The 23,354-nt window shown below is 37.0% G+C and overlaps 1 protein-coding gene across 2 annotated transcripts in view; it reads right to left on the bottom strand.

Moving 5' to 3' along the window:
- Window positions 1-556: 556 nt before the first annotated feature.
- Window positions 557-23,354, bottom strand: part of Zfp985 (zinc finger protein 985) — a 31,925-nt gene continuing 9,127 nt past the window's right edge. Inside the window, exons 2-6 of one of the 2 annotated variants that reach the window (NM_001014397.4) lie at window positions 23,237-23,316; window positions 22,800-22,843; window positions 8,629-8,686; window positions 4,390-4,516; window positions 557-2,924 (exon numbers count right to left, since the gene is read on the bottom strand). In NM_001014397.4, the coding sequence (NP_001014419.2) occupies window positions 1,522-2,924; window positions 4,390-4,516; window positions 8,629-8,658 (1,560 nt within the window). In that variant the 5' untranslated portion in view covers window positions 8,659-8,686; window positions 22,800-22,843; window positions 23,237-23,316 and the 3' untranslated portion in view covers window positions 557-1,521. Of the gene's footprint in view, window positions 2,925-4,389; window positions 4,517-4,985; window positions 5,022-8,628; window positions 8,687-22,799; window positions 22,844-23,236; window positions 23,317-23,354 lie in introns of those variants that run through there. The other variant, XM_017320301.2, reaches the window with a different exon arrangement.

Raw genomic sequence — 23,354 nt, 5'->3', positions numbered from 1 at the left:
GTCTGGATAGCTATCCGTGAAATCTATGAAGCCATGCTTTCATGTATTTTTCTATATTTTTCTCTCATACTTCCTTGAATTCAAGAGTTATTTCTGAGGCTCTGAAAGCATCTACATATTTCCTTTTTTGAGCCTTTTTATCTTAACCTAGTAATACTTGCCTGGAACATTGAACTGAATTTTACCTATTTCATTTAACACAAATCACCATATGTAAAACAGTGTTTCTAACTCTTTTAATGCTAAACAGACATTGAATTCAAATTATTCTTAGGTGGGCAAACTACCCTGCAGTTCAATAAATGATTTCTCAGTTTTAAGACAATTGGAAAAATGTGTTTTCCTATGCTTTTAAGCAACCACTATGACACGGTCATTACATCCCAAAGAGATTGTTATCCACCAGTTGAAAATCATTACTATTAACTTTATGATACAGGTTTGCAAAAATAAATATTCATGACTTCTGCATATGTTTTATGTGAGGCATTTCCTGGGAAGATGCAACATATATTCATCTGAGTATCCCAAGTGTAAATTGAAAACAACCAAAGCAAACTTGTTGAATCTTTCAGCTTTATTGGAGTTAGTTACAGGACAATAGGAAAGGAGTTGTTGACCAGATCACAAGAAACTCAGAGTCATTTGTTATCCTATAATGACAAACAAGCATTTGAGAAGAATTCTGATTAGTAGATACTCGAAGCACACTTCACATCTGTAAGCATATTTATAGGATAAAGAATATGCTGTCTGGGTGGCTCAGTTTGCCAGGTACTCTTTTTTAAGTATAACTTTTCTTAATTGGATCATTTAAATTAAATATACAGAATGTTATCAGTTTTATTAGATATTTTGAGGATTGCATTAAAGACCTTAAATAGTTTTCCTTTGAAATGGATTATTTCAGTCTCAATGAAAGTGTTACACAATACTATCTTCTGACTTCCCAACTTGTCTTCATCTGGTAACATTTGAGGGTGAACAAGTAAAAAGGTGTCATGAAAAGCTTTCTACATTTTCACATTTTCAGAGTTTCTCACAGCATAAATAGTTAACATTATCTAAGATTTGAACATTGCATGAATGTTTTGACAAGATTTTCATAATCACACTAATTCTCTAGTGTGGAGCCTCAAGTGTTGCCAGGACACCATGAATAAAACATATGCCACATTTTCCCCAACAGAAATACTTTACCCTAAAAAGTTCTTAGATGTTCTCTCTATCCTGAAGTGAAGTCAAAGATATTTCTTCATACAATGCATGAGTTAAGTTTCTAGCCTGTAAGTATTCACTGTTACAGTCTAGGAAATAGGCCAAAAAAAAAAAAAAAAGGATTCATACCTACAATATATTTGAAAAGTTTGTCTTCTCTAACTATTCTCTAATGAATTTTAAGATGATATATCTTGGTAAAGGATTGTCTCGTTCACTTCATTTATAAATATTCTCTACTGTATGAAAAAATTCATGATTTCTCAGACTGACATTGTGAGTATTGTATTTGTCACATGTAAACTATTTGTAAGGTTTCTCTCCTGTATGAATTTTCTGATGATTAATAAGATGGGATTTGTGGGTAAAGCATTTGTCACATTCACTGCATTTGTAAGGTTTCTCTCCTGTATGAATTCCCTGATGAATATTAAGATGGGATTTTTGGGTAAAGCATTTGTCACATTCACTACACTTGTAAGGTTTCTCTCCTGTATGCATTCTCTGATGAATTCTCAGACTGCCTTTTCCAGTAAAGCATTTGTCACATTCACTACATTTGTGAGGTCTCTCTCCTGTATGAATTCTCTGATGAATTCTCAGACTGCCTTTTCCAGTAAAGCATTTGTCACATTCACTACATTTGTAAGGTTTCTCTCCTATATGAATTCTCTGATGAATTCTCAGACTGCCTTTTCCAGTAAAGCATTTGTCACATTCACTGCATTTGTAAGGTTTCTCTCCTGTATGAATTCTATGATGAATACCAAGATGGAATTTTCGGGTAAAGCATTTGTCACATTCACTGCATTTGTAAGGTTTCTCTCCGGTGTGAATTCTCTGATGAGCTCTCAAATTAAATTTGTGGGTAAAGCATTTGTCACATTCACTACATTTGTGAGGTTTCTCTCCTGTATGAATTATCTGATGAGCTCTCAAATTAAATTTGTGGGTAAAGCATTTGTCACATTCACTACATTTGTGAGGTTTCTCTCCTGTATGAATTCTCTGATGATAATTAAGACGGGATTTGTGAGTAAAGCATTTGTCACATTCACTACATTTGTAAAGTTTCTCTCCCGTATGAATTCTCTGATGAGCTCTCAAATTAAATTTGTGGGTAAAGCATTTGTCACATTCACTACATTTGTGAGGTTTCTCTCCTGTATGAATTCCCTGATGACTTCTAAGATGGATCTGATGGGTAAAGCATTTGTCACTTTTACTACTTTTGTAAGGTTTCTTTCCATGATAAATTCTCTGCTGAGTTTGAAGTTTTTCTCTCTGGGTAAGATATTTGTGAAATTCACTGCATTTGTAAGGGTTCACTCCAGTATTTTTTTGTTTCACCATGTCTTTATGTTTAGAAACAAAAACCTTCTCAAATTCTGCATTTCGCTTGTGTTTTTTCTTCTGCATGTGGATTCCTTGATTGAGACTAATGGTAGAAAACAAACTTACACTGTTTACAGAGTCATTGTATTTGCAAACTTCTTTAGTGTTCCTGGGCTTAAGTCTTTTTTGGTTCCAGTATTGAAGAGAGCTGTGATAAGTTTTGTAAGGTGTATATTGGGGGGAATCAAGAAGCACCTTGCTAAGCTTGTCCCATTTAGAAGACTTCTCTTGAATATTCATGTGTTCATGGACAATGTACTGGCTGTCTTGATCCAAGACCTTCCTATACTTTCCACGTATGCAATGATTTTCTGAAAAAACAAAAACAAAATGGGGCAATTAGAGATGACATGAATTACTTATATAAGGAGTAAGGGACTCAATAATCAGTGAGCTTATGGATTCGTACTCTCAAGAGAGGTCTCTCTCTCTCTCTCTCTCTCTCTCTTTCTTTTTAAATCACTACATGTATCCTCAGAAGAACCTCAAATATGATCTATATCAAATGACTGGAAATGATAATAGCCTGCTAAATTTTATTTTCAAATTAGACATCATACCACCTCAAATATAATAACCCAGAATTGCTCCTGTCTTAAGGAAAAAGAGGGACAAAGAATGGAAAAGAGGCTGAAGGGAAGGCCATCCAGAGACTGGATGAAAAGGATGCAGATCCTTGCAGCCAACCATTGGACTGAGCAAGGGGACCACAATGAAGGAGTTAAGGGAAGGACTGAAGAAGCTGAAGGGCTTTGCAACTGTGTAGGAGGAACAACAATATCAAGACCCACAAAGCTCTCAAGGGTCAAATCACCAAATAAAGAGTACACATGGAAGTACAAATGGCTCCAGCTTTATATATAGCAGGATTGCCTTATGTGGCATCAACAGGAGGGGAGTCCCTTGGTACTGTGAAGGTTCAGTATCCCAGCATAGGAGAATCCTAGGGGCATGAGGTGGGAGTAGGTGGATCGGTGGTGGGAGCATAATTGTAAAAGCCAGGGGGAGGGGGTGGGATATAGAGTTTCCAGACAGGGAATGAAGAAGAAGCATAACACTTGACATGTAAATAAATAAAATGACCAATAAAAAAGAAAATTGTACTTTGCATAAGCTGGGACAAATAAATGATCCATCTCTAGTGAATTTTCAGAAAGTAGAACTCTAAACAATATATCTCTAATTTTATGGTTACAATTTGATTCAGAGTGACACTGAATCAGTTATAATTTTGGTTAGGTATAAATTTATGATATAGCCGATAGTATCAGGGAAATCACTAAATAGATTTGTTTCAACATCCAAAATGCTAGGATAATGATTATGCTGTCCCAGATTTAAACACAGAGCTCAAATGTCAAAAAGTTAAATTAAAAAAAAATTGGCCAAACCAACAGCTCTATATCCACTTGAAACCTTGTATATTTTTATATTCATAAATAAGGGAACATTTTAAAGCAGTAATAAGATTTTAAAATTGCAAGTATAATATGTTTAGAAATATAGTTTTTTGTTCTGGATATTTAAATTTTTACTTGAACATTTTTAACGTGACTGAAGCCAGATAAGAGATAAGGAGTGATCTCAGAGAATATAGCACTGGTTACTTTTTCAAAGAAAGCAGAGATATGTAAAGGAAACACAATGAAAAAGTTATGATTTTAACTAGAATTTCTCTCATTCAGGAGTCTCTGGATATCTCAGAGCATTTACATAAACACATAGTAGGAAAACTCAAAGAAAGAAACAAGAATTCGACAAGAAGTTCATTCTTACCCACAAACAACAGATTGTTGTAATTCTCCAACATCACATCAATGTACAGTGTCCTCTGAGCAAAACTGAGACGTTCCCATTCCTCCAGTGAGAAGTCCAAGGCCACGTCCTTGAAAGTTAACAGACCCTGTAATGGAAAACTACCTACTTGATACTGGACAATAATGCTTTTCTACTTTAAAAAAAGAAGTCATTAAGATATCCTTTTTTGCTGGGTGTGGTGGCAAATGCCTTTAATCTCAGCAGTTGAGAGGCAAAGGCAGGCAGATTTCTGAGTTCGAGGTCATCCTGGTCTACAGAGTGATTTCCAGGATAGGATAGCCAGAGATGCATAGAGAAACCCTGTCTCGAAAACAACAACAACAAAAAAAGATATCCTTTTTTGATGCAGATGAGAAAGGAAAATACTGAAGGATAAATGTTTTCTGAAAGTGTGATTGAGATGTGTCTGAAGATACAAATTTCTGCTCTTCCACTGACAATCTATAGAATGACTTAATATAAGGCTCACATTTAGAAAGGCTCTCTAAATAAAAAAAAGAAAAGGAAAGAAAAATCAGAAAGGCTCTCATCTTCAAGACTTTTCTGTGATTTACTGAGACCTTCACAGCAAATGAAAGATTTGCTACCATCACTCTTTTCAAGAATTTTGGTGTGCAGTTTGGATTGTATACTGTCTTTCAATGTCATCTATTATGAAATTTGATTCCCAGCACGCACATGGCACTAAACAGTAGATTGTTAAACCCTGTCCTTTAAAATCCAATGATCTCTTCTGAACACTACTGACAGGAGGAATACATAGCACATATGCATACATTCAGGCAAAATAAAGCAACATATATTGAAGAGAAATGAACTTTAACTTTATTCAAAGAAACTTTATAAACTAATAATAGACTTCCTTATATTTCTTTTTCACTGAGAATGCATGATGTAATTTCAAAAGCAGTAAACATTTATAGAATATAACATGTACTTTTGATGGCTAGATGCAGTAATGTACCTTTATGAAATATGGGTTGATATCAAACAGAATCCCAGTGTCCCATTAGAGATAGTCAAGTTATGATAAAAAAATATGCTTTCAAATTTTACAATGTCCACTTTGTTCAAATATGGACACTAGCTTAGTCTTATGTGCAGTTGTGTCTCACATCTGTATAACAACATGTCCATTTGACAATCTGAGGCCTAAGTTCAATGCTACACACATTCTAGAAGAAACAGGTAGAATACTAAATGCAGAAATAATAGATGGACTAAATGACTAAGTTTTTTCTTTAAATACAATAGAACTGCAACATCAGGGCATTATACACTGAACGTTCCTTGACACAAAAAATCAAATGCTTTTGGAAATTATTTTATAAGAATGTATTCAAAACCATAAAATAGAAATAAACAGTTTTAGAGAGCTTTAAAATTATTTAACCACATGGTGGGTGGCTCACAACCATCCGTAACAAAATCTGATGCCCTCTTCTGGAGTGTCTGAAGACAACTACAGTGTACTTACATATAATAAATAAATAAAATATTTTAAAAAATGGTGGAATCTGATACAATTCACTTTCCTTCTCGAGCAGATTTGTTGTTTGATAGGATGCTGGGTAACTGTTGGGAGTATCAAGACAACACAATTGTCCTGATCTCTGAATTGGGCCTCTCCCCCGAGAGAAGAAAGGGGGGTTAAAAGCGGGCCACTGACGCACTGTTCAAGAACAACCACAGAATGTTCCAGCCCTAAGTCAGCACCAAATGTCCTGACCACATCCTGATACCACCAAGTTCCTGTTTCCCCATGTAGCTGCCAAAAGAAAAATTTCCACTGCCCCATTCCTCCTGCTGAGAAGTACTTGTACTTCCCCTTTTGCTTGTGCATTTCCACTACCCCACCCCTCCGGCTGAGAAATACTTCCCCTTTTGCTTGTGCATTTAAGCCTTGAGCCTTGCTGAATACAGTGACACCTTGATACTACTCAGACTGATTCCCTGTCCTTTCTTGCACTTGGTGTCCGTCTCTCCCTCCCCCCATTTGGTTCTTAGGAGAAAGTCCCCTCGAGACCCTCGAAAACTGGACCTGCTGGACGGGTCAGATAACAGCATTTTCCTGTATTATAAATTCCTTCACAATTACGGTTCCTCCTCATAAAAGTTGATACCTAAATACAGCACTGATGGGATAAATCTTTTCCCACATTATAATGAACACATAAGAGTCTCCAGCTCTGGGTTCCACAAATACAAAACATTTTTATCATACATAGCGATCATTCCTAATTCTTAAAATGTTGATATAAGGGGTCAGCAGTACTGAAACTCATTCAGGCTTCACATTTGTTCTCATTCTCTTTCCTGGATGGTTTCTTGTGTCGTATGCAATATTTCCAGATCATTTATAATTTTTCAATAATGTTTACTGACTTTAATTTCATATGGAATGTTATTTTTGCTGGCATGTAGCTCTGTGCACATGAGAAACGCAGACAATGGTAAAAGATATTCTTGAAAAAAAAGAGTTCTGGAAGGAAAAGAAGTCCCCAGGCAGGTACAGAAAACTGAATTTGAATACTGCAAGAAGAAGAGACCTTAACTGCAGAGCCACATTTTGACTCTTAATTAGCTCCTGTGGAGACATAAATAAATATGCTTAATAACAATTTCATTAATACCATATGGTCTTTCACTATAAAATGATTAGATATGCATGTATAAGCAAATATCATATATGGCAATGTATTACAATGAAGTATAATTTTTTATCAAACTGTGTTTTTTAAATTGAGGGAGAATTATCCTAAATATTCATTAAAATTTAATAAATTATTCCTCATTGTATTAACCTAACTGAAAATTTCAGTATCCTACTTTTAATTTTTTTTCTTCAGAATTTGACTATAGGTATATCAGAATTGCACTTTTCATAGAGAAGTGTGATCTATCATTCTTCCTTTGTTTATCAAAAATTATAATATACAGACTATATATTGTCTTTATTGCAAATATGCCTCAAAAATGTAAACCTGTCCCATGAACAAATGATTAAAGGGTAAAGGTATGTGCTGTTTCTACTTTAAAAACTAATCTAATTCTCTCTAAATATATTGCAGCTTACTTTTATGTCTGAATTCAGTCCCCAGGGTTTGGTGCTGTACTCGTGGTTTTAGGGGCATAATGTATCATTCAGTGAACATAAAAACTTTCAGATATACACTTATGTACTTAAAGAAAATAGTATCGTAATGAAAAATAGAAACATTGCCACAACCCTTCATTTTTCCCTATGTAATACACAGCTTGGCTGAAGAGGATTAGCATAGATTGTATCAAGCCTTTCCCTTCTAAAGAAAAAGAGACAAAAAATAAGAAAGGACATTCATTTATTTTTGAAAATTGATGGTTTATGCACAGCACCATAGCTATCCTCTCTAGAAAAATCTTACTAATATAGTTCATGTGATGAAATACAAAGGTGAAAAAAACAGGACTTAAAATTATTTCTGAAACCAAAAGGAGGGATAAATAACTATATATTGTGAATTTTCCACAGGGACAGTATCTCTCTTGAGATAAATAGATTTCAGGTGTCAATTGTGATTACTGTGTGACATGAGGTGTGAAAAAAGTGTTTTCAGAATACTGAAATATGTATCATCTCACAATCACACTAATGGTAAAAGAAAGATATTTTCCTTCCATTATCTGTGACCCTAGGGAGCTAATAATATATTTACTATTAGGATTCAAAACAGTGGATCTTATATAATTTTAGCTTCTACAAATTCTACTCTTTCATATCTTCTTTAGTGATGTGAATTTATACTTATTTCTATATCCTCATTCACAAGTTTATGTTTAGAAACCTGACCATCCCTGAAATGCAATTTATGTGGCACAAGAGACCTTACTTCACACTAATACAAAAGGACAGAACTTATTCAACATAGAAAATACCCATCAGTCTGTTCTTTGAGCATCACTGTAATAGATCCTATTTGAGACATGCAGGTCTCTAGTCCAAGGGAATTATATATCCTCACAATATAAAAATCAAGTTAAAATATAAAGCCATTATATGCATGAAAGGGAAAAACATTAAATTCTCATTATTACAAAAGATATAGATCATAGAAAATAAGCCCTTTAGATACCATTCCACATGTAGAGATTAAAATTTTTGGATGACTTGAATAAAAAGAGATTTTTTTAAAAAAGAAATGTGTAAAGGACACAGACCTGTGGTGTATTTACCAGAGACTCACTCATTCTTGTTGTTGTCCTTCTCCCAGGGTCTCTGTGAAGAACAAAGATTGAATTCTTCTTGAAATTTCACATCAAGGTCTGAATGATTCAAAGATGAAATAAATACAACATCATTACAGACAATGCTAAACCACATTTATATATATAAACATTAAAAGCAAAATGATACCAGGAATCTTGACAAAGTGCAGTCATGAAAGTAAGTAATGATATATTTAGACTGTAAGTGTAACCTAGTTGCTCCCACCACCCTAGATTCTCAAAGTTTATTCACAACACCTGATACAGAAATCCCTGTCACCTGACCTAAACGACACACAGCAAAAGAAAATTGAGAGGCTGTAGCTAAAGCAATTTGACAATGTTAATAAAATTTCCCTACCCCAAATCACTAATGCAACACCAATTCTCATGACAAAATGAATTATGAAACAAACTCAAGAGACAAAAGTCAAAATATAATCTGAACACCATTCAATGTGGACAAATGACATAAAGAGGGAACAAGCACAGGAATTCAAAGAAGGCAGAAACAAACTTAATGAAATTCCAGAGAATTCCTACAAGTGGGTAAGAGAATAATTATACATATGCAGGAAGTGAACGTCTTATCCACGTCTTATCCAGAGATATAAAAATCTAAGGAATGCTCACTCTGAAATGAAACAAGAAATGAACTCTGTAAGCCTGGTGGTAATTCAGTGGCCAATATATGAAGATACAGCATTCAGACCAAAAAAAAAAAAAAATCAGCTCGTAATTGAAAGGTCTTTCATCCTAGCTGTCAGGGATGTGACCTAAAAGCCATTCTGCTCTCTATATAAGGACATGTGAAAGTCAGGATGAGTGTGGGACCCTGTTTTACAAACAAACAAACGAACAGGAAACCCATACAAGAAATTAGAGCTTTATTTTCTACATTGATATCGAAATCAATTTAAAAAGTAAAAGGATATTAGAAGGCTGATTATATAGGTATGAATGAATAAATCTCCTATTGGATAATACTTTTATCTTTTAATGTTGGATCCTCAGTGGGTCACAATGTTTTGAGGAATTTAGTTGTTGTAACATTACTGAATAAAGTATGACACTGGGAGTTGGCTATGAGAAAAAAGAATAGATAGATCCAAGCCATCTTAATTCTCTGTTCCTTTTTAGTGACTGGGGTTGAGGATGTGATCTTTCACCTTTCTACTTCAACAACATGGCAATGTTCTATCAGTCCTCCCTGTCATGGTTGATGGCTATCCTCTGGAAGCCTTACCCAAAGTAGTCTTTTTCTTCTATTAGTTTCCTTGAACATGGTGCTTTATGAAAGCAACAGACAAAAATAAATTACAGTAAAACATATTCTAATTGGATTTAAGGTTGCCTTTCAGAGAGAGAATTCATGTCATATTCTGAAACCTAATCAAGAACAGGAAGTATGTTAAGTCATGAGAACTATGAGGCCATTTTAAAAAATGGTATCATCTAAAATTATCATAGTCATATTGTGTTGTCTTCTCTCAGTAAAAGGTAGATGAGTTAATGGACTCAGACTCACAGCATAATTTAGACATTGTAATGTATATATTTGAGGTCTTCATCCAGGAATATATGTTTATGAACACTTTTTTGATAAAAAGAACAATCCCAGTGTTACATCTAGTTTACAGATAGTAAAGTGATGGTGAGTAAAACTGTGCTTCCAAATTCTACAACTGTCAGTTTTGCTCAGATAGGAACCCTGTATCTCTCTTGTCTGAAGTTGGGTGTCAACAGGTAGTCTAAGATGCTCAGTTTGGATTCTAAGACCTATATACAATGGAGCATCCTTTCTAGAAGAAAGAAAGAGAGTTAGAACACCAAATACGAGAATGACTTAAAAGAAATAAGTTTCTTTCTATTGTAGAGTTGGGAAGTGTAAAGTCAGTGTATACAAACAAAATTACAAACAAGACATAGAATCAAATACCTTGTGATATGATTTTATAAGAATTTTACATGAAGAAGAGTTAAGTGATTATTTAATGAAGAATTAATTTGAGAATATTTAATGATATAAATAAAAAGTTAGCAATAGGTATCATTAATATAATATAATGTTTTTGACTATATGACAAAATCAATACAGATAATAATTTCATAACTTACACAGTGGTTTCCCTTCAGAATGGTTAGACATACATGTATAACTAAATGACATATGTGAAAAAAAGTGATAAAGTAGAATGATTTTTATAATGGAAATGACCATATTAAGATGTATAAGAATCATACTAAAACTTCATTTTTTTATGGATACATTATTACTCATGAATCTATTACTGTCACAACTGAAAATATGAAACTTTTGACTTCAGCAATATTCTTCTCTTTATTATTTGAGCTCATTGATCTAACATGATTATAGATTACACAAAAAAGAATCATCTAAGGTTCTTTGACTTCATCCCTATTCTTTTCTTTTTTATTTTATTTTTTATTAGGTATTTTCTTAATTTACATTTCAAATGCTATCCCAAAAGTCCCCCAGACCCCCCACTCCCCTACCAACCCACTCCCACTTCTTGGCCCTGGCGTTCCCCCATACTGAGGCATATAAAGTTTGCAAGACCAAGAGGCCTCTTTTCCCAATGATGGCCAACTAGGCCATCTTCTGATACATATGCAGCTAGAGACAGGAGCTCCAGAAGTACTGGTTAGTTCATATTGCTGTTCCACCTATAGGGTTACAGATCCCTTTAGCTCCTTGGGTACTTTCTCTAGCTCCTCCATTGGGGGCCCTCCTGTTCTTTTCTTAATTATTTGAGCTCATCCATCTAACATGGTTAGCAGTTGAGCATATAAGTATCATTTAGAATTCTTCACTCAGTTTTTATAAAACAGAACTCAGAATTATATTCAGGCTCTATCATGAAAGTGTACCAGAAATGTAAATCCCTGGACTGAAGAGATGACTCAGGGGTAAATGGCATTTGCTATTCCTGAAAGGAAACACAGTTTAATTCTGTCTTCATAGCAATAGTTAAAAAACAGCATGGTATTGGAACACAGAAAGACAAGTTGATTAATGAAATGGAATTGAAGACCCAGAAATAAAACCACATACTTACACACACGTGTTTTTTTGACCAAGAAGCCAAAAATATATAATGGAAAAAAGGAAGCATCTTCAAGATATGGTGCTAGTCTGATTTGGCTGTCTGTATGTAGAAAAATGGAAATAGACCCATATTTGTTACCTTGCACAAAGCCCAAGGCCAAGTTAATCAAGGACCTTAACATAAAATCAAATACACACAACCTAAAAGAAGAGAAAGTGGGAAAAATCCTTGAACTCATTAGGCACCAGGGGATATTTTCCTAAACAGAACTCAAATGTCTCATGCTCTAAGATCAAGAATTGAGCCGGACAGTGGTGGTGCACTCCTTTAATCCCAGCACTTGGGAGGCAGAGACAGGCAGATTTCTGAGTTCGAGGCCAGCCTGGTCTACAATGTGAGTTCCAGGACAGCCAGGGCTATACAGAGAAACCTTGTCTCAAAAAACAAAAACAAACAAACAAACAAACAAACAAACAAAAAAAAGAGTTGATAAATGTGACCTCCTGAAACTAGAAAGCTTCTTTAAGGCAAACAACATAGTCAATAAGGGAAATCAACAGCCTACATACAGATTGGGAAAAAAACATCACTAAGTCCATACCCAATAGAGGGCTAATATCCAAAATATATTAAGAACTTAAGAAGATAACCACCGGGGCTGGAGAGATGGCTCAGCAGGTAAGAGCACTGACTGCTCTTCCGAAGGTCCTGAGTTCAAATCCCAGCAACCACATGGTGGCTCAAAACCATCCATAATGAGATCTGATGCCCTCTTCTGGAGTGTCTGAAGACAGCTACAGTGTACTTACATATAATAAATAAATAAATCTTTAAAAAAAAAAAAAAAAAAAGAAGATAACCACCAAAACACCAAACAACCCAATCAAAAAATGGTGTGTATGACTAAACTTAGAATTCACAACTAAGGACACCCCAATGGCTGAAAACCACTTAAAGAAATGTTCAAAGTCCTTAGTGATAAAAGAAATACAAATCAAAATGACCCTGAGATTCCACCTTACAGCAAACAAAATGACTAAGATCAAAACCTCAGGTCACAACTATGTTGGAGAGGATGCGGAGAAAGAGGAACACTCCTCCATTGCTGGTAGGATTGCAAACCTCTACAACCACTCTGGAAATCAATGTGGAGTTTCCTCAGAATCTGAAGTCCCCGCAATACCATTCTTGGGAATATACCCAAAAGATGCCCCACCATGTCACAGGGGCATGTGTTCCACTATATTCATAGTGGCCTTATCTGTGATAACCAGAAGCTGGAAAAAAACCATATGTCCCATGACAAAGAATGGATACAGAAACTGTAGTTCATTTACACAATGGAATATTACTCAGCTATTAAGAATGAGGACATCCTAAGTTTTTTAGGCAAATGGATGGAACTAGACATTATTATCCTGAGTGAGGTAACTCATACCCAAAAGGACATGCATGGTAAATACTCACTAATAAGTGGATATTAGTCATAAAAAAGTCCAGAATACCCAAGATACAGACCACAGAACTCAAACAGGTCAACAAGATGAAGGGCCAAAATGAGGAGGGAGAGAAAGGTGACAGGGTTGGGGGGAATCATAATCTGATATTGGGTGGGGGAAGAGAACTGAAGCCTGGAGGGACAGAAGAATGAATGGAAACAGGCAACCTTGGGAAATAGGAGATGGGGAATGCCAGGGACTCCGGTGGAGTCAGCTTAACAGATGAAAGTCTGAAAGCTTTCTCATGAGAAAAAAGTTTCAAGTAAACTTACTCCCAGATCTTTGGCTATTTCCCTAACCCATAAAATTAATTTTCCAAATCCACTTTAGTCTAGTGTATGGATCCACGTGCACTCTATATAGCTTTATCTTATAGTAAATGCCTTTTAAGATTGTATTCTAACATAGCTAAAGCCTTTTCCCAGTGTTCTTAGACTCCAGATAGCAGCAAGGAGCTTTACCCATTCAGTAAACAATTAAGCACTTGCCATTTTACTCAGCAGTTTACAGATAGAGACTAAAATTCTCACTGAGATAGAAATTCTTATTACAGACTACATTCCATGCCAAGAGCAAATTAGTATACTATACTGAAATTAGACAGTCTTCAGATATTGATAAGAATTAACGAGGCCTAGAGAATTTTGGGGTCAGTGACACTACATTATTCTTGAGGCGTGTCAAGAGTTAACTACCCTGAGGCAATTAACTCTAAGTGTAAAACTCTTGCCTGGCAGAAAGTGCTAATCTCTAATGTAAACATTTATCTGGTCCCTACAAATTCCCTTTGTAGTCACTCCCCTTGCATCTGTGCTTATCTCTGGTGGTGATATACATTTATCTGGTTCCTTTTGAAGTCACTCCTTTTGCACCTGGAATAATTCAATGTGCCTTGTTCTGCAATTTATTCTGTATTATAAAAGTCTGATGCTCGACTGGTAAATTACATTCAGATTCAACACACCTCTCGTGTAATCTGTCTGTCATTTTTTCATCCGACCTCTTTGCCTATCTGCCTAAGAAATCCCGTTCTTCACAGACCAGGGACCCAGAGAGTCTGTGGCAGGGGAACCCTCCAGAATGTACTAGAGACCTGGGAGGTGAGGTACTCAAGGAACCCAAAAGAAGGGACCCTAGATTAAATGCCCTACAGTGGCGAGAAAGAACTTTTGGGGCCCACCTCCAGCAGAGAGACAGGGCATTGAGTGAGGGATGGGGTTGCCATCCCACAGTCAAAATTCTGACCCATTATTGTTCCTGTCTGAAAGAATTACAGTGATGGCCGGGCATGGTGGTACACGCCTTTAATCCCAGCACTCGGGAGGCAGAGGCAGGCAGATTTCTGAGTTCGAGGCCAGCCTGGTCTACAAAGTGAGCTCCACGACAGCCAGGGCTATACAGAGAAACCCTGTCTCAAAAAAAAAAAAAAAAAAAAAAAAAAAAAAAAAAAGAATTACAGTGATGGAAATGGAGAAGAGCCTCAGGAAAAGAAGGTCAAATAACAGGCCCAAAGTAGGATCCCAAATTTGCTAAAGAGGCCCAAAGTTGCCTGTTTCCATTCCCAACCCTGTAACCTTTCAAGGGGAGGCCCCTAGGCCTAACATTATTGCTGAGGCTATGGAGCAATCACAAAGACAATCATGACTGTCTTCTGAAACACCCAAGAGCAGTTGGATACAGATGTTTGCACCCAACAAATGGACAGAAGCTCCTGACCCCTGTGGTTGAGTTAGGGGAAAGCTGGAAAAAGCTGAGGAAGAAGGGCCCCCTGTAGGAGGACCAGCATTCTCAATTAACCTGAACCCCCAAGACCTCTCAGACACTGGATCATCAACCAGGAAGCATGCACCTGCTGATAAGAGGCCCCTAGCACATATGCAGTGGAAGAATGCTGGGTCTGGGTTCAATCAGGGAGCATGCATCTAACCCCTGGAGAGATTGGAGGCTCCAGGGCCTTTAGAGGTATGGTCAGGTGGGGAGGAGGAGGGGAAATCCTTATGGAGACAGAGAGGTGGGTAGGAAGTGTGGGATGTGGAATAGTTAGAGGATGGACCAGGAGGGCAATAAAATCTAGAGTGTGGAAAAAATGAAAGGAAGGAAGGAAGGAAGACAGGAAGTAAGGAAGAAAGAGAAAAGAAAAGAGTAATAATAAAATAATCTCTATGTCCAGAAAGTGCATCCAAGCAACATACATAGGAGCTGCTATGTTTAAAAACAAAACAAAACAAACAAACAACAACAAATGTACTTCTTTTTTTTTCCCCCCTAGGAGTAAAGGCTCTAAGGTTTTAAAATGCTGACTCAGAATAATCAATAGAGAACCTGGAGTAAATGATTGTAATGATTTGTAATTCCTAAGGAAGTAGCTCATGCAAAGTAGGTTTCATCTGCAAAAAGCTATTTAGAGACTTGTCTCTACAGAGTACAGAGCTGTCAGCTTGCATCCATCATTAATAACAAGTCATTCTCCCACCATCCTATTAGTTCCTTAGGACACTTTCCCACCCAAGGCAGGTTCTCTGCATCTGTCCACCATGATTGCTCTTCAGAATCTCAACCTACATGAACCATAGTTACAGGAAGGGGAAAAACATGGAGTAGGAGAGTCTTATAACTCCAAAATAAAAGAGCAAAGTCATTAAATGGAATATTCCTTAATGCTTTTGAATAAGAGTCTGTATCCCATCAATATCTATAGAAAATTCTTACTGATATAAACCACATGATACAACATAGAGAGAGCAATCAGAATGCTTAAAGCCTATCTGAAAATTGCTGGGAGCATTTCTAACTCATAGAATATGCTTAGAATTCACCTTATTTCATTTGACCTGCAGGAACAGTACATGTATTTATTAAGTGTGTTGTACTTTTTTACAGAAAACCACATCATGCAATGACTCAATCTAAATGGCAAATATCATGGATTTCTTCAATATGATAAACTTGTCATCATATTTACTTATAACCACTCATATCACTGTCTAGTGCACACTGTTGAGAAGAAAAGTGTAGCTTTCTAACTGACTCCTCCTTCAAGACGGACTTGTTTCCGCTTTACTTGCATGCAAAACTTGGTGTGAGGTCATTTATCAATTGAAACTTACCCGGGCTATTTAAAAGGTAGAATATTTCAATTCAGCTCATAAAAATCTGCTTAAAACTTCATGTGAATGCTACATCATTGTTGGATGTATAGGACAATCCAGCTACTGAGTGCCAGAGAGAAATTAGTGTTCAGGACCTTATAGCACCAAAGAACATCCTCTTAAGCTTGTCCCTGTGACTATATCCTCTCTTAGATCTGCTTCCTGCTTTCTCTACAAGCTTCCAACAAGCAGATCCATTATGAGCTAACACATGGACTCTTAACTGATTAGGCTAAACAATTCTTCAATTCCCTATGCCTTGTGGAAAGACCTTCCCATACACACGCAGAAGCATGTCATACTATTCTTCTAGACGGCTTTTAGACAATTTTAATATTAAATTTGTTCATTTTATTTTATTTTTTTAGCCTTATTTATGAATGTTCGTCCTGTATGTGTATGTGTGTGCCACGCTTGCATGCTTTCTCTCAGTGGACATCAGAAGAGGAGGTCAGATTCCCACAAACTGGAAGTCTAGGTGGTTATGGAACGTGATGTGGTGCTAACAATCTAATCCTGTTCCTTTGCAAGAGCAACAACTTCTCTTCAAATTTCATCCATCTCTGCACATGTAACATATAACCCAATTTATATTAGTCATGAATGATTCTTGTTTAATAACCATGAACTATTCTATAGTGTGGGAACATGACTAATCAGTGGTGAGGATTAAGATCTGAGTCTCATGCTTATACCTTACATTAAGAAAATGGTGGAATCTGATACGATTCATTTTCCTTCTGGAGCAGATTTCTTGGTTGATGGGATGCTGGACAACAGCATTTTCATGTATTATAAATTCCTTCACAATTAGGGTGCCTCCTCATAAAAGTTATATCTAGATACTTCATTGATAGGATAAATCTTCTTTTCTCACATTACAATGAACACATAATAGTCCCCAGCTCTGGGCTCCATGGACACAAAATATTTTTATCATACATAGGGATCATTCCTAATTGTTAAAATATTGATGTGAAGGGTCAGCTGTCCTTTAACATATCCAGGCTTCACATTTCCTCTCACTCTCTTTCCTGTACTGTTTCTTGTGTCCTATACAACACTTCCAGATGATTTTTAATTTTTAAATAAAGTTTATTTATTTCAATTTTTTAGGGAACATGGTTGTCTTAGTTACGGTTTTACTGCTGTGAACAGACACCATGACCAAGGCAAGTCCTATAAAAAACAACATTCAATTGGGGCTGGCTTACAGGTTCAGAGGTTCAGTCCATTATCATCAAGGTAGGAACATGGCAGCATCTAGGCAGGCATGGCGCAGGAGGAGCTGAGAGTTCTATGTTTTCATCCAAAGGCTGGTAGTGGAAGACTGACTTCCAGGCAACTAGGGTGAGGATCTTATACTCACACCCACAGTGACACACCCATTCCAACCAGGTCACACCTATTCCAACAAGGCCACACCTTCAGATGGTGCCACACCCTGGTCCAAGGATATACAAACCATCACAATGATCTTTGACTGCATGTAGCTCTGTAGACTTCAGAAATCCAGAAGCTATAGCACCCAGACAATGGTAAAAGATATTCTGGAAGGAAGAAAAGTCCCCAGGCAGTTACAGGAACCTGAACCTGCATAGTGCAAGAAGACGTGCCCTTAACTGGAGAGCCACATCTTTGATTCTCAATTAGCTGCTGTGGAGACATAAATCAATAAATATTGGGGGGCTGGTGAGATGGCTCAGTGGGTAAGAGCACCCGACTGCTCTTCCAAAGGTCCGGAGTTCAAATCCCAGCAACCACATGGTGGCTCACAACCATCCGTAATGAGATCTGATGCCCTCTTCTGGTGTGTCTGAAGACAGCTACAGTGTACTTACATATAATAAATAATAAATAAAAATAAATAAATAAATAAATATTGGGACAGGATTCATGGAGCATGAAGGCTACCTTCTTAGAGTGCCAGGGTAAGTGCCAGCACAGTCAGGAAAGACACTTGCACATAAGTGAGGTGAGAAAGATATTTTGAAAAATTTGGCAGTGGGACACTGGTTGTGAAAGACATTTTCACATAATTATGTATGCGAGGGCTTACAAGCATGAAAATGAGTCACTCAAAAATAGAAAAAAGAAAACATCTTCAATAACCAGTGCTGGTCTAACTGGCAGTCTGCATGTAGGAAAATGAAAATAGATCCACATTTATCACCTTGCACAAAGCTCAAGTTCAAGTAGATCAAGGACCTCAACATAAAACAAGACACAATCCAGGAAATAGAAGATAAAGTGGGAAAGAGCCTCAAACTTACTGTCACAGGGGGAAATTTCCTAAAAAAAAACTCCAATGGCTCAAGTTCTAAGGTCAGGAATTGACAAATGGGACCTCATGAAACTAGAAAATTTTGTAAGGCAAAGGACATAGTAAATAGGACAAAGTGGCAACCTACAGATTGGGAAAAAAAATCTTCTCTATCCCCACACTTGATAGAGGGCTAATATCGAATATATATAAAAGACACAAGAAGCGAACCGCCAAGAAACCAAACAAACCAATCAAAAAATGGGGTAGATACCTAAACAGAGAATTCACAATGGAGCAACTGTGGAAGGCTGAGAAACTTCAAAAGAAATGTCAAAGTCCTTAGGGATCAGCAAAATAAATATATATCAAAGCAACACTGAGATTCCACCTTACCCCAATCAGAATGGCTAAGATAAAAACTCAGGTGACAGCACATGCTGGCCAAAATGTGGAGAAAGAGGATCACTCCTCCATTGCTTGTGGAATTGAAAACTGGTGAAACCATTCTGGAAATCAATCTGGAACTTCCTCAGAAAATTGGAAATAGATATACCTGAAAACCCAGCTATACCACTCTTGGGCATATACACAAATGATGCCCCACCATGACACAGGGGCTTGTGTTCCACTATGTTCAGAGTTGCCTTGTTTGTGATAACCAGAAGCTGGAAACAAACCAGATACCCCACAATGGGCAAACTGATACAGAAATATGGTTCATTTTCACAATGGAATATTATTCATCTATTGAGAACAATGACATCATGAGCTTTGCAGGCAAATGGACTGAACTAGCAAATTCCATCCTGATGAGGTAACTCAGACCCAAAAGGACATGCATAGTGTGTACTCACTAATAAATGGATATCAGCCCAAAAAAAGTATATCATACAACCTAAATGACTAAAGAAGGTTAAAAAGCTCAAGGTTCCAAGTGAATACGTCTCAATCCCACTTGGGAGAGAGAAGAAAGCAGTCATGGGGAAAAAAGGAAGAAGGGACCTGAGTGGGAGCAGGGTCAGAGAGGGGAAGTGGAAACATGATCAGGAATTGTGAAGGATGTGGGGGAGGACTGAAGCCCTGAGGCTCAGCAGAAAATAATGGAAATATACAGCCTCAGGAGGTAGGCTATCGAGGTCCATCTCGCAGGTTCCAAAGACCTAGGAGGTGAGAGACTCCCAGGACTCAAAGGGAGAGACCTTGGATAAAGTGCTCTACAGTGGCGAGGGGGAACTTGTAGAGTCCACCTCCAGTGGAGGGACAGGTATCAAGTGGAGGTGTTGTCCTATATGCATAATCTTTGATCCAGAATTGTTCCTATTTGAAGGAACTGCAGGGACAAAACTTGAGAAGAACATGAAAGAAAGGATGTCCACGGACAGGCCAAATTAGGATTCAGATCAAGGAAGGGGAGCCACAGGGCCCTGACATTGATACTGTGGTGTGACAGGAGCCTGGCATGGCTGCCCTCTAAGAAGTCTAACAAGCAACTGAGTCAGATGCAGATTCTAGCACCCAACCAATGGATGGAAGCCAACGATCCCTATGGTTGAAATGGGGAAAAGCCAGATGCAGCTGAGGAGGAGGGTGGCCCCATCAATATGCCAACAGTCTAAACTGAAGTGGACCCCCCAAAATCTCTCAGAAAAGGGACCAACAACCAGGCCATATACAGCAGCTGACATGATGACCATGACAAATAAACAGTGGATGACTGCCTGGTGTGACTTCAGTGAAAGAAGATGCACCTAACCCTCCAGAGACTTGAAGTGCCAGGAATTGGGGAGGCCTGGTGGAATGCTGAGGTATGGGGACATCCTCTTGGGGAGTAAGGAGGAGGGATGGGTTGGGGTGCAGAGAAAATTTTAGAAATTTTATTTAAAAAATCAAGTTAAGTGTCTTTAGTGTAAAAATGACTTGACTTGTATACAACTTCTATATGCAATTTTATGAATAGTGTTACTATGAATATATTTTATGCTGAGAGCATATTGCATAAAATATATTGGCATACAAAATCAAGAAGGAGAAATGGTAGAAACTCACTGGTGGCTGCCAGGGAGAATATATATACACATGCACAAAATGAGTCATGTGAGGGTAATGCCCTTGGAATGATTCCCTCATTATATCAAATCTGTTAAATACAATCACAGTTGGAACATCTTCCTCAACAAGCATGTATCTGCATTGTGGCATTGTTCCAGGCAGTTCTTGGGTTCCCAATCAGTAATAAATATGAATACAATGACATTCATCAGAGCCTAGCTGTTATAGACTTCATCTCTAGTCACCACTCTTGTAGGTTCACATGAAAGACATAATGTGTGATAATGGTCTCCTGGCATACATACCAATACACATACAAACACATATATGCACACATACATACATATGTTTATGCATAAATAAAAACATAAGAATTCATTCTGAACATGGAGATACTATTACTGAAGAAATAATGTCATGACCATGATATCAGCAAATATTCAGTGCTTTTTATGTATTTCATTGACCTTATATTTCTCTCATGAAATATTTATTTCTCTTGGCATTTAACAGGTATATGAATGATCTCTTTCAATGCTCCAGCCTCAGAAGTATAGATTGACAATGGGAAAAAGGGAAATATTGATTTCCTAGGAACAATAAACACTAGGCCATAGAATAATCAAGTACAGAAACCCAGGTTCTCAGAGTTCTTTCTAGCACTTTCTCAGGAATAATCAAATACAGCACCAAAGTCACAAATTTCTTCTGAAAAAACCCACAAAATTTTTGCACAGAAAACAGTGCATAATACAGAAAGTAGGGGAATATGGTACAGTCATCATACAAATCTGACCATACCTGGGTCCAAAAGCAAATGACCACAAAAACATGCACACAGAAAATAATAACAGTATGGGTGCACCAGGGTAACTTTTAAAAAGTTTCTCTCTAATAGATGCAGAAAGTAAACTCAACTTGATTTCATGACAGTGACTCAAAACTGTTTCAACAAGCACAAACCAAACAGCTCAAGGCATACACTATGTATAATCAGTGGGAGAAAGCTCACTGATAGATATATGTCAATATATCTATGAAAGGCCTAGGGCAAAATATCACAGTGGATCACTATGAAAGCTCTGAAGAATGTGGACCAGAAGGAACAATACTGAGTCTAATGAGGATAATAGCCAACATCCTAAGCCTATCCATACACAAACTGAAGACAGCTGTCATCATTCTACTCTACTCAGAAGACAGACAAGGATGTACAAAGCTTCCACACTAAGGTATCACAGTAAAGCAGAGCTTACAAAGAGCAAGTAAAACTTAGAATATTTTCAATGTTCAAATAAGGATATGAGGAAGACAAGTTTTCTCAAATTATAAGAAACATAATTCTTCAACTCAAGACCTGCAAGTATCCCAAGAGAATAATCTAATCTGATAAAATACTTAACACGATATAGAATAATACAAGAAAAATAAGAAAAAAATACCATTTGGTTTTATACATTCCTAAAGAATAATCTGATAGCAGAGAAGACCACTCAGTGTCTAAAAGGATCTTGGATATGCTGGTTTAGCATACAAACTGCTAAAAAGGGGCTCTGTAGGCTGATGGGTGTAAGGTGTCATTAATGGTTCTCCCTAGGTGCTGACCCTTGTGCTGTAATACCATCCTGTCTGACAATGTATGTTGACCAGTGTAGTAGTGACAAGTAGGTAACAGAAACTTTACTGGTTTGAACTAAGGTCAGCCTACAAAAGAAATACAGACTTGGCACTGGAAGCTCAGGCCGAAAAAGTGAATTTATAACTGACATACTGCTATATGTAGAAATATGGAAATACATTTAAATTGTTGGTGCTTTCAGCCTAAGTCAGACAAACATGAATTGTAAAGGGAAACTACCAATTCAGAGAAGCTGAATAAAAAACTAGCCGTGGGGTAAAGGCAACACTGTAAAGGAAGGAGGAAGTGGAGTTATTGAAACCCATGCTGTCATTTACCATGGAACATGGAATTATGAATATATGACAACATGGATACCCATCCAAAACCTTCCTTAGAACATACATGAAACACAAAGATAGGATGAAAACATGAATAACAGGGATGAGACAGGGAAAGAAGAGATGGTACCTGTGTAATCACTTTGGGAAACTTCATGTGTGAAGACCATTCACCTGAAAACACAAACACTAGGAGATTTAGATAGCACATATTAAACTCTAGGAACTTTGTAATATCTGCAATGCCAAAGAAACCAGATAATGCAAATCCTCTACCAGAATGTTTCTCTGTGAATATTCTAACAATTGTAATATGCATGAAATAAATATAATCCCTAATTCATGTGATGGAAAATTTACATACAACAGGAATTTCTGTAAAACAGAAACTGGAGATGTAGGGAAAAATACATTGCTGTCATAAATTTACAATATGTAAAACTTGATGTCCTGGGCATTTGTAGACAGACAGCATCAAGTGTGTAATAAAAAAATGGGCATAGGAATACATGAATTTTCAGGGAGTAATGAGTAATTTTTCAAATTATGTCACTTTGTGATTCTTACCTGTGAAATACAGGCTGAGTATTGCTGTCATTTCTACCAGCAACAGACCATAAGTTCCTGCTCCAGTGACAGATGTTGTACTTTAAATTCAAAAGTAAGAAATACATAAAATGAATGC

This window comes from Mus musculus, chromosome 4 (genome assembly GCF_000001635.26).
Source record: "Mus musculus strain C57BL/6J chromosome 4, GRCm38.p6 C57BL/6J".
NCBI lineage: Eukaryota > Metazoa > Chordata > Mammalia > Rodentia > Muridae > Mus > Mus musculus.
The sequence above is the reverse complement of the archived record's forward strand: the minus strand, read 5'-3'. Positions and strand labels throughout refer to the sequence as shown.